General features: G+C 41.1%; 1 protein-coding gene across 1 annotated transcript; it reads right to left on the bottom strand.

The window, feature by feature from the left end:
- Nucleotides 1-3,224: 3,224 nt before the first annotated feature.
- On the bottom strand, nt 3,225-4,938 carry APLNR (apelin receptor). Its single transcript, XM_089520596.1, has one exon. The coding sequence runs from the start codon at nt 4,689-4,691 to the stop codon at nt 3,570-3,572; it is 1,122 nt and encodes a 373-aa protein (XP_089376722.1). The 5' UTR covers nt 4,692-4,938; the 3' UTR covers nt 3,225-3,569.
- Between the last annotated feature and the right edge of the window lie 8,114 nt (nt 4,939-13,052).

A 13,052-nucleotide genomic window follows, 5' to 3' on the forward strand; every position in this document is an offset into this window, starting at 1 on the left:
CACTAAGGTGGTAAAATGAGGCCATTCTCACTCCCTTCCACACAAAAAACAAGAAGAACAATCCTGCCTCCCCAATCAAATTTTCCATCAGCCCTCAGATTTCTAAGACTGCATTAGTTTAAAACATTGACCATTTAGAAATACAGTTTAGGCATCCAAGGAAAAGGGGCAAGCAAAGTGACCAATGAAAACACAGCAAATATGAGTTTGAGATGTGAATGAATTTCAATGTCTCACTCTTTGGAACATTAGAAATTTAGGGACTGAAGGAAAATTTCATTTGGGAGACCAAATTCTTATTGGGAGGGCCATGTGCTCATTTGCTCCCACCCATAGCTACACTATAAACCACCTACAGCACACATTTGAGTTTTTCAGCCATGGCTCTCCTACTTTTGGGTACAGTTGGTCTTGCACATACAACACAGGTAAGGGGTTCACAACACTGCAGGGACGTAGCCAGGATTTTAGGAAGGGGGGGTCCAGACTAAGTGCCACCATTATAATGGGGCTTGGGTGCAGCGGCGCAGCAGCACATACCATTCATTTTTCTAATGGAAGGGGTGGGGGTCCGGACCCCAAGATCCCCCCCTTGGCTACGTCCCTGAACACTGCTGTGTATGGAAATCTCTTTAAGCTTTTTCCTCCCCACCCAGTTCTTGGAACTGGTTGGAGATCATTTTTCTCTCATAAAACTGTTTCATTTCATTGTCTTAAGTTTATCTAGGTGGAGCCCACATCCATTTCTGAGCTCATAAAAAATTACTAAACAATTGCAATAACAGGTCCTGAATTCTACCCCACTACCCTATCTATGATGTGTTGTGTACAACCCTATATGGACTGTGTAGACCATATAGAGTTGTACACATTCAGCAGAGTATAGCGAGCATAGGGTTTCCTAGTTTGCAGGTAGGGTTTCATAACTGAATTGCATCCAAAAGCATACATTACATGAACAAAACTAATATATAAATCTAATATGGCAGGGGAAAGTGTTCAATGTAGCCTCCTCCCAAAAACATTTTTATGTCCAGGGAGGTTGTTTTCATTAGGAAGTATTAAAACATTGAACCTACTGTCTATTTAATCCAGAAAATGTTATAATGCTGAACTTTACCACTGAATTATGTTAAATGTGGAGCTGAGGCACAGGCAATACTTCATCCAGTACAAGAGCTATGTACACAGCAATTTTTACCACTTGAGTTTTGGGCAGGTTTTGTTTTGTTTTCTGTTTGTGTGAATGAGACTGACACACATGCACACATCTTAAAATATGGTCAACAGTTACATAGGTTTCACAGCAGAGTCCATAGTGCCACAGGAGCACATTAGCCAAGGTGAATCCCAGGATCTAGAATATTCCTTAATAGGAAACAGTTTTAAGTTAGGCCATGTGAAAAACTGAATACTTAAAACAAAATTATGCATTATTTTTCCTTGCTTAAATGAAATCTATTTCACATTGTGTAGATACAGATTGTCAAGAAAGCCCTGTAACAGGTTTGCGTTAGGGTTGCCATAAGTTAAAAATGACTTTGAGGCACACAACAAGACATAGAAGGGGGAAAAAAGAAAATATTATAGAATAAGCTTGTTATTCATCTGACTTAATAAAGAATATTTGATTGTTAAAAGGATTTCCCAGTTTGCACAATTTGCCAGACAATTAAAATTTCAGCATTAGTTTTATTTAGAAATGTTCCAGGTTTTTTAAAAAATGCAGTTTAAAAAAAACCATTTGACTATAAAAATATAGAAGGAAAGAAATTAAAACTTGTTGTCTAACATTGTATTAGGTGTGTTGATGAACAAGATCAGAGAATACACATTTACAGAGAAACATTTCCATATTTACGTCTTTATCCAATAAAGAGAATCCATAACATCACTATCAGGAATGCTCAGAGTAATTAGCTACCTGGCTTAATACTTTAAACTTATGTAAAGACAAGAAGAAATTGCAGCCAAGTGGCAATTTGGATCCTCCCAACCTTTACGAGGAAATCCTTACTGCCGATTAAAATGTAATTATGTTTTTCTGCTTCTCTTTCTGATACCTGCAAAATGGAGGTACTGTACACATTTCTTTACATTCTGAGAGAAACCAGCTCCCAGTGGGAAAAGGGGTATATCATAACAACAAACAAAAAGGAACCATTGCTAAACCATCCATTCAGGATCTCAGACTACTTTTCCTTGTAGAAAACAAGCAAGATGGGTTTTTTTAAAAAAAGAAACAGGGAAGGGGTACAGAAGAGGGACCAAGGGATATACAATTTTATATTTGTTCCCAATGTGTTCCGTGGGGCATATCATATCTGCAGGGATAAACCTCTGTCAGGGCAATGTCCTCTGTCCATGGTGCCTGTTCTGGTACTAGGTATTAAAAGTACACATTTCTGAAACTTAGATGTAATTTCTGCCCATAGAAAGAACAAAACAATTGAGAGCTGCCAAGTCACAGCATCTCCAGATCTGCTGACCAAAAGATGAAGCCAAGTGTTCTGGTTAGTAAATGTCCTGACATCTCACAGGGTCTGGTTTGAAACACCATCAGTCATCTATACAGAGTAGAGATTATTTCTGTCTGATTTGACAAATTCTGTCTGATTTGATTGTGCTCATACTGATTTAAGAGTTAGGTATCTGTAGCTTTCTAGTTGTTATTCAACTACACCTCCCAGAATCCATAGCCATTTGCCGTTCTGGTCAGACTGAATAGACCTGATCCTCTATAAAGGCACAGGTTCCCCAGTCCTGATTTAGAATTCTTCCATTTCATGAGTTGTGCTACATACTGCTTAACTGAACATTTCAGGATTTGGCTTATAATCTTAAACCCAAGTGAGCAAACTGATAAAAGTAAACATAGAAGATACTTTGAGGTACAGAACACACTTGAGCTTTTAGCTACAAAGAAAAAGGCATGACTCTAACTGTTCTAAAGAAGCTTATTTTATATCATTGTAGGATATTTGTTATTAAAAGAGGTCAAGTGACTAATGGACAGCTCAGCAGGATACACACAGGGTGCAGCTACAATGGAGGTCAAATGAGGACATTGCCCCCCCATATGATTTCTCACACCCCCACACATTTTTCTTTCAAACATCAAATTTCCAGTATTGCTGTAACTTAAAGCTTCAATTGAGCATTTAAAAACAGAGTTTAGACATCCAGAGGAAAGAGGCAGGCAGAGTTATTAAGGGAATCCAAACACAGGAAATCTGACATGTCTAGATGTGAATAGTTTACAATGTCTCACTTTCAGCAATGCTAGAAATTTGAAGACTGAAGGTAAATTTTATTTCTCACCCAGAATCCTCATATGGGGAGGGGGGACAACATTCTCATTTTGCCACAACCCTACCCCTAAGACCTATACCTTTGAAAGGAAGGGAAGGGAAGAAAGACAAAATAAGGTATAGGTGTTTTGTTTTGTTTTTAAGGAAAAAAGTGTTAGAAAAGGAAGGCTATAGAAGAACTGGGAGGTTGGCTGAAACACCAGAGGTGTTTCTCATTATGTCCAAAGTCCTTAATTGCTGCTTGATGTTATCTACTTGTTACCCACGAAGCAGAGACTCCTGAGTTTTGGGACATGATTTCTCCCGCTGAGGTTCCTGTCCTTTCCCTGGTTGGTTCTGGCTATGCCCAGAGGAATAACTGGCTGACTTGTCCCCCGCAGCACCTGCCAAATGCCTTGATGTGCAAGAGAGGACAGCAACACAGGCCTGTCGGAAGCGGGGATCAAAGAAGGCATAGAGAAAAGGGTTGAGGCAACTGTTGACATAGGCTAAGCAACTGCAGTAGGGGTGAAGATTGCTAAGAAAGACATGGACATCGCAAGACAAAGGCATCACCTCCCAGTCCATCAGCATATAGACAGTTTTCACCAGATGGAAGGGCAGCCAACATAGAGCAAAAGTGGCCACCAGGACAATGATAATGGTCAGCAGGCGCTTCCGCTTCCTCAGTCCTTCGCTGTGCTCCTTTCGGAAGTGGCCAGCAATGGTACGGGCAATGAAAAAGTAGCAGGTCAGCATGATAGCAAAGGGAAACACAAAGCCCATAAGAGTAGAGGACAAACCTAGCCCTGCTTCCCAGGCTGCCTCTGTCTCATTGGTGGCCACACTGGAGAAATCCATGAAACAGGTCACTTTGTCATACTCGTCATCGAGTATTCCTGCACTCCGGAAGATCATGGCTGGCAAAGCCAGAAGGGCAGCCATAGCCCAGAGTATAACAGTCACCAAAAGTCCACTAGCCTTTGACCTCAGTTTGGCATTTGCAATGGGGCGAACAATGGCCAAGTAGCGGTCAAAGCTGAGTCCCGTAAGGCAGAAGACACTGGCATACATGTTGACAAAGACCAGGTAGCTGCTGAGCTTGCAGGCAAAAGAGCCAAAGGCCCAGTGATAGTCCAGGATGGCATAGGTAGCCCAGAGTGGCAAGGTAACCACAAAAGTCAGGTCAGCCACTGCCAAATTGGCAATGAATGTATCTGCAGATCGTCGTTTCTCCTGGCTTCTCCAGCAAATGGTCCATAGCACCAGGCCATTGCCAGTGGTGCCTAGAAAGAAAACTAGCAAGTAGATGGAGGGAATCAGGACCTTTGAGAAACTCCATTCAGCATAGTCACACTGCTCAATGGCTGAGTGGTTGTCAGCATCACTGCTGAACTCCATGCCTGCTCAAGAAGGAAGAAGAGAAGAATGTGTCTGGGATAAGAAGATCTTCTGATCTGGTATAATCCTTCACTGATCTGAAGCTTCCTTGTTAAACGTTCCTTCCTTGTTGCAGGGAGGAAAACTCTCCCAGCCTCTCAGCTCATTTGTCTCTCTCCTCTTGGCCTTTCTCTTCAAAGCTTTAGGAAGATCTAGCAGTGCCTTGCTCCTTCTGTGTCATCTCTCATTCACACACACCCTGCATACAATCTGTAACAGTTCCTTCCTTTTGAGTGGTCTTTAAAATGTGTACCGTTCCTCCCACCCCCTTTCCCAGCCCTCCCCTTGCTTTCACTCAACATCCTTATGTGAATTGGATAAATTACCCCCTGTGGTGCTGGGCAGCTCCATCTGTTACTGGTATCCACCTACTTACAAACACCCCCACACATCTTTCTCACCCTAAGCCTCCCCAGACCAGAAAAGGAATGCAGCTTAAGATCAACCAGCAGCTTGTGGCGGGACAGGGAGATAATCAGAGTGTAGTTCCAGATGCCTTGCTAACCTGATCAGTCTTATCTAGTTGCTCTGTTAAGATTCATCACAAGTTCCTCTCCCTTGCAGGATCATTGTGACCTGAGCAAAATATTTCTCAAAGCAAAAAGTACCAGCTTTAAATCCATCCTGCTGAGACACCCTCTTGTAATACAGTGTGTTCTTTCTGAACAGTAGTTTTTTATGGGTTTTTTCAGGCTATGAGGCTATGTTCTAGAAGAGTTTATTCTGGACGATTCACCAGCAGCTGTGGCTGGCATCTTCAGAGAAATTCTGAATAGTGTTTGTTCATGCCAAAAAAAGGGGCTGATAATGACTTAGCTACACTTAAGAGGTGTTTTGCAAATATAAGGGTGATCTGGATTTTCAGTATTCCCTGCTCAGTTTTTTGGGAAAGGTTACCAAAGCTTTGGGGGCAAGTTGAAAATTGAGGGCAAGTTGAGAGGAACTGTGTATGCTGCTTAGACTCCTTCCCAGTGCCTTGGAAAGAAAGTGAAAAGGGACCTGCCTTATTCCTGGATTGCTGAGCAGAGTGTAAATAATCATTGGCTTCAGAGCTCTAGGAGATTTGAAGTGGGGAGTGATGTGTGTGCAAACTTTGGAAGGAAACCAAAGGTATAGACCTTGGAAGCACCTACATGCTGGACCAAACCAGTTTACTACTTCTATCACTGTAAGATTAATAATGATGTTGTGCTGCTGTACTAAAATGGCTCTTCAAAACAAACAAACATTGAAGCAACCCTGAATGAGAATCCTGTTGTGGTATAGCTAGAGGGTGGAGGCAATGAGATGTTTCTTCAGTCCTCAGACTTCTAGCATTAGAGAAAGTGACATGCTGAAAATAACTCCATCTGCAACTCATATATTTGTGGCATTCCCAAGGGTACCTTTGCCTGCACTTTTTCTTTAGACACCTAAAGTGTAGCTCTAAATGCTCAACCAATGTTTTAAATTACCGCAACGCTAAAAATTTGGGGGCTGGAGGAAAATTTCATGAGGGTGGCAGAATTCTTATTTATAGAGGCAATGTCATTTCCCCTCTGTCCAGCCCTGTAGCTACACCCACAGAATTCTGCAACACAAATTATTCTTTAACATTCACCTCCACAACTTGAATATTTGATCCATCAAAACATAGTTCTTCTTGCCTTTGGTAGCACTTTCTACCATCCAAAGGTCCTCAAAATCAATTTAATGTTAGTCACTTTCTACAGCAAACGTGCCATTTGCATGTACACTTGTCTTTGGTACAGTAAACACAGTGTGTGGATAACAGCATACACACAATGCACTTATTTTGTCAAGTTTTACTAAAAAATCCAAAATACAGCTTGTAAATTATATGTGAAATTTGTCAACAAAGATCATATATTCATGTGCTGTGTCAGGGTTCCAGCATAAGAAACAAAACTGTTCCCATTTTATCTCCCTTGCTAATATGAACCCAGTTTCAGGACAGGAGTTAGAGCTACCGTTTAATCCTCCAAGAACTGCAGAATATTCATAAAGGTCAAAATTCAAAATAAATTTTCTGTTTGTGTATTTGTAAACAGTAATCTTAGAATGAGATTTACACACACAAAAACACACAGAGAGAGCATCAGTTGTAACTTCCAGAATTCTTAATGTGTGAAATATTATACTCATTATTTGAATTGCTTTAAAGTAGAATGAAGAATATACTGATCCAGCATGATGTGAGAGTCAGTGTGTAGTGGTCTAAGCATTGGACTACATCTCTGGAGACTAGGGTTTGATTCTCTGCTAAGACATGGAAATCCACTGTGTGAGTCACACACTCTCACTCCAAGAAAACTCCATGATAGGGTTGCCTTTAGTGTGCCGTAAGTCAGAAACGACTTGAAGGCACACAATATACTGAAGAATTTGTTGTACATGAATCCAGGCCATAGCAGGTTTCCTTAAATCTCCTGGAGAGGACCAGCAGACCCTCCTAGCTAGCCAAAGAGTTTCTTTGAAGTGCCTGTTGTAGCAGCACTACTGGTCACCTATCTGTTGTTGAAGTTTTATCTGTTTTCCCAAGAATATCTGGCTTACTGGACTAGAAACTGGCTTCTGTGGTGTTGGCTGTCCACATATGGTTTTGGTGTTTGATCTGACTCTCTACTTATCTCTTGTTTGTGCTTTGCTTTTCTGCCTGATCAGTGCTGATAGTTGTTCTGGGTTCTGGCCATCATCTCTGCTCCTTTGTTTATAACTCATGGCTCTGTGCACTGTGATACCATCAGTATCAAAGATCAGTCACTAGGTCATTCAAACATGAGCCTTACTCTCTGAAATGTTGGATTTCTCCATTGGTTAAGGCATGCCTAGAAGGTCCTCATTGTCTTGATTTGCCTTCTTGCAAAGATTATTTGGGGGGAGGGGGAGACACTGACCCATTTATCTTTGTAAGTACCCAGTAAGGCTGGTTTAAGCTAAGAGAATTGCTGGCCCCAAATCTTGTGTCCTAGAAGAGGGAGCATGAAATCTAGGTGTCCCCAGTCCAGCCACTTTAATCACTAGAACACACTGGCTTTCATAGAATCATAGAATTGTAAAGTTGGAAGAGACCACAAGGGACATCCAGTCCAACCCCTGCCATGCAGGAACTCTCAATCAAAGCATACCCGTTAGATGGCCATCCAGCCTCTGTTTAAAGACCTCCAGGGAAGGATACTCCACTACACTCCGAGGGAATGTGTTCCACTGTCAAACAGCCCTTACTGTCAGGAAGTTCCTCCTAATGTTTAGGTGGAATCTCTTTTCCTGTAGCTTGCATCCATTGTTCCGGATCCTAGTCTCTGGAGCAGCAGAAAACAAGCTTGTTCCCTCCTCAATATGACATCCCTTCAAATATTTAAACAGGGCTATTATATCACCTGTTAACCTTCTCTTCTCCAGGCTAAACATCCCCAGCTCCCTGAGTCATTCCTCATAGGACATGGTTTCCAGACCCTTCACCATTTTAGTCGTCCTCCTTTGAACACACTCCAGTTTCTCCTTTTTGAATTGTGGTGCCCAGAACTGGACACAATATTCCAGGTGGGGCCTGACCAAAGCAGAATACAGTGGCACTATTACTTCTCTTGATCTAGATACTATAATTTTATAGATGCAGCCTAATATTGCATTGGCCTTTTTAGCTGCTGCATTACACTGTTGACTCATATTCAACTTGTAGTTTACTTGGACTCCTAGATCCCTTTTACATGTAGTCTCGCTCAGCCAGGTGTCCCCCATCCTATATCTGTGCATTTCATTTTTCTGTCCTAAGTGCATTTCATTTCAATTACATTTCTCCATGTTGAATTTCATTTTGTTAGCTTTGGCCCAGCTTTCTAGTCTATTCAGGTTGTTTTGAATTTTGATGCTGTCCTCTGTATTAGCTATTCCTCCTAATTTGTTGTCATCTGCAAATTTGATAAGTATACCCCCAATTCTGTCATCTAAGTCATTGATAAAGTTGTTGAACAGTACTGGCCCCAGGACAGAGCCCTGTGGGACCCCACTGGTCACTTCTCTCCAGGATGAAAAAGAGCCATTGTTGAGCACCCTTTGGGTTCAGCCGGTTAACCAATTACAAATCCATGTAACAGTTGCCTTGTCTAGCCAACAATTTACAAGATTGTTTGCAAGAATGTCATGGGAAACCTTGTCAAAGGCCTTACTGAAATCAAGATATACTATATCCAAAGCATTCCCTTCATCTACCAAGTTGGTAATTTTATCAAAGAAAGAGATAAGATCTGTCTGGCATGACTTGTTTCTCTGAGCCCTATGTTGATTCTTTGTGATTATGGAATTGCCTTCTAAATGCTCACAGACTCTCTGTTTAATGATCTGCTCCAGAATCTTTCCTGGTATTGATGTCAGACTAACTGGACGATAATTGTTGGGATCCTCTTTTTTCCCCTTTTTGAAGATGGGAACGTCTGCCCTCCTCCAGTCTGCGGGGATTTCTCCTGTTTTTCAGGAGTTTTCAAATATGATTGCCAATGGCTCCGATATTACATTTGCCAGTTCTTTTAGTATCCTTGGATGTAGTTCATCTGGTCGTGGAGGCTTAAATTCATTTAGATTAACAAGGTATTCCTGTAATATCTTTTTACTTATTCTGTGCTGAAATTCCCCTATTCTGTCCTCTGCTCCATTATCCTCAGATTGAGCACGCTTTGCCTTTTCTGAGAAGACTGAGGCAAAGAAAGTGTTGAGTAATTCTGCCTTTTCTCTGTCCCGTTAGCAATTTGCCATCTTCTCCATGCAGTGGCCCTACCATTTCCTTTTTCTTCCTTTTGCTGCGGACATATCCAAAAAAGCCCTTTTTACTGTTCTTAACCTCTCTGGCACACTTGAGTTCATTCTGCGCTTTAGCTTTTCTGACTTTACCCCTATATTTGCTTGCTATTTGTTTGAATTCCCCTTTGTTGATTTCCCCATTTTTCCATTTCTTATACATATTCCGTTTAAAATTTAGCTCAGTTGAAAGTTCAGTTAGTCATCCATCCTGGTTTCTTGAGACATCTCCCATTTTTCTTCCTCACTGGAACTGTTTTAAATTGTACCTTCAGCATCTCCCTTTTGAGAAACCCCCATCCATCCTGAACTCCCTTCTCTTTTAGTATTCCTGACCATAAGATCACCCCCAGTATTTCTGAAAATCTGCTCTCCTAAAGTCTAGAACGCATGTCTGACTATGCCTGGCTTCTCCTTTCCACTGTATAACAAACTCCAGGAGAAGTTTGCCCCATTAACTAAGTCATCCTTGTTGGTTAGGATCAGATCTAAAATAGCTGACCCCATTGTTGCCTCTTCCACCTTTTGGAAAATGAAATTGTCTTTGAGGCAAGTGAAGAATTTGCTAGACCTAGAGGATTTGGCTGAGTTTGACTTCCAGCAAATATCAGGATAGTTGAAGTCACCTATCACTACTACATCTCTCCTTTCTGAGTGTGTGGTCATCTGTTCTAGAAAGGCATCATCAAATTCCTCCATCTGACTGGGGGGTCTGTAATAGACTCCCACCATAACATCCTTGTTGTTTCCCTCCCCTTTTTTATCCAGATGCTCTCCACCTGGCTGCCAGTATTGATGTCTTGGATCTCTTCACTGGTGTAAATATCTCTGACATATAGTGCTATTCCTCCTTCTTTCCTGTTTGACCTATTTCTCTTAAAAAGGTTATACCCCTCTATTTCTACATTCCAGTTCTGAGACTCATCTCACCAGGTTTCAGTGATGCCTATTATATCATATTTGCTTTGTTGTACTAGGAGTTTGAGTTCATCTTGCTTATTTCCCATTCACAGGAGGAATGCCAGTAAACATCTAATTTGGTGGACTGCTGAACACCAAATTGGATCCTTTCACCTGCAGCCACACTCAGATGATAACCAAACAAAATATCACAAATTAGTTAACACAAATGAGTTACCTTTCAAGTTCTCCAAGACTGTTAATGAAGTTGTAGGAAGGGGAAAATGTTGGCTTAATATCAGAGCCACAGTATGTCTTGCTCCAAGTCTTAAAATGGAGTTATAAGGTTATAAAATGTGTTGGCAGATTATCAGTGGATGTGGTACTCCAAAATACTATGCAGATTTGAAGTAATGCATAGGGATGCTGGGAAGAAGGCTTGATTCCATTTTTGAAAATCAGAACTTGAGCACTTACCTGGCCCTGTTTCCAACCTTGATCAAAATGAACAAATTCTTTGTTTGGTAGAAAACAGAAGTACAGAGAATCACCACAGTTTTCATATTAGAAAAACTGGAGATTGATTTTAGGTGATTCAATCAATCATAAAAGGTAACCCATCTCCTTTTCATTTTCTTGTTTCAAAGAAGAAGAGTGATGTTGTGAATAATGATGGGAGCAAGATCCATGTGCCCAGTTATACATTATGAATGTATGTAGCTACAATATGTTACAATGCTTCTTGAAGTTCAAAACAATTCACACCATTAATCCTTTCAACAAGTCTGCAATGTAAGTCAGCATTGTTAGGCCTATATTAGAAATAAGCAACAGGCTAAAGGTTTTTGGCTCACCTAAGGGCATCAAGCAAGAGCATGGTCAAAGTGGCATTTAAACCAGATCTTCACTCACTTTTAACTCATAATGTGTTAAACTGGCAACTGATAACACTATTAATTTGTCTGTTACATTTATATTCTAATTTCTCTCCAAAGAGCTCAAACGTGAAGTCATTTTGTTGTTAAATGCCTTTAGGTTGACCTCAACTCACTGCGAATCTGTGAATAAGACATCTCCAAGACCCTCATCCTCAACTGCTCTGCTTAGGTCCTGAAGGTTCAGACCATTTGTCCTAGGGGCCATTCCCACCGACAAAAATAATCCGTGCCAAAACTGGATTATATTTAAATTGATTCTCTCCAGGGCCGATTATTCCACTTTTACTCCTCTTTGTCATTCACACATAAGGGGAGGAGAGGAAAAATGGCCAGAACAGCCTCTTTCCCTGTTCACCACCCTGGTAGGCCTACATTAGAAGGAGGCCAGGGCCTAAGGAAAGAGGCAGGCCGGGAGGATGGAGGACGCCTTCTCCGCCACCCGCTGTGCGTGGACAAGCCCCCTGCCACTAAGTAGAACAGCAGTTTGATCAGCAGACATCATTTTTTCAAAGGTTTGTAAACCTCCAAAATTAGAGCTATTCACTGAATCATAACAAATGTATAGTCTATGTATGTTCCAGGAGACCCTTCCTCGCCTGTTTAGCTTTTGGTTCATCCTCCAAAATCACAGTGTTTGGTTTCTAGTATAGAGTTTCTGAATGTCCAAAGCAGCTTCAACATAGGAGTTGATTATTTTTTTATGACAATCCTGCAATATTCCCATATCTTCCCCTCTCTCTAAGGTGTTTGGCACCTTTGACTAGGCCTTATGGTGTTGCAGCATGACTGGCTGTTCTTTTTTGGGAGGGGGAAAGGTTTTAGTCACCCATCTTTGGACACACTCCAGCTTGTCAACATCCTTTCTGAACTGTTGTGCCCAGAACTGGACACACTATTCCAGGTGGGGCCTCACCAAAGCAGAATAGAGTGGCACTATTACTTACCTTGATCTGGACACTATGCTTCTATTAATGCAGCCTAAAATCGCATTGGCCTTGTTAGCTGCTACATTGCACTGTTGACTCATGTTCAATTTGTGGTCTACTTGGACTCCCAGATTCCTTTCATATGTAGTTTCATTCAGCCAGGTGTCACCCATCCTATATCTGTGCATTTCATTTTTCTGCCCTAAGTGCAGTACCTTACATTTTTCCATGTTGAAATTCATTTTATTAGCTTTGGCCCAGCTTTCTAATCTATTACGGTCATTTTGAATTTTGATCCTCTCCTCTGAGGTATTACCTACTCCTCCAAATTCAGTGTCATCTGAAAATTTGACGAGCATGCCCCCTATTCTTTCATCCATGTACATGTAATTCATTTCTTTTTCCTGATAACTATGGCATAACTAAATTACTTCTTTTGTGAAGTCCATTATGATAAGTTAACTTTATACTTATAGAAGTGTGACCTCACTAATTGGTCAGATTCTGGCTCCTGATGCCGCTTTATGCTTTATTGTGGTGACATGGAAAAGAATAGGTTTTGTATCACAGGCCAGTATACTGTCGCAATCTGTTTTGGTTTTTTTAAGTAACTAAAGGTAACTGCTGTTAGTACTGTTAGAAACAGCAAGTTGGTAGTAGAAAAGGTCTCCAAGAAATGGCTTGAAGGCACAGAACAACAAGGTAACTATAATAGAATCATAGAATCATAGAGTTGGAAGAGACCACAAGGGCCATCCAGTCCA

Source organism: Sceloporus occidentalis, unplaced genomic scaffold, assembly GCF_023333645.1.
Source record: "Sceloporus occidentalis isolate IW3139 unplaced genomic scaffold, rSceOcc1.0.p SCAF_4, whole genome shotgun sequence".
In the NCBI taxonomy this organism is placed as follows: Eukaryota; Metazoa; Chordata; class Lepidosauria; order Squamata; family Phrynosomatidae; genus Sceloporus; species Sceloporus occidentalis.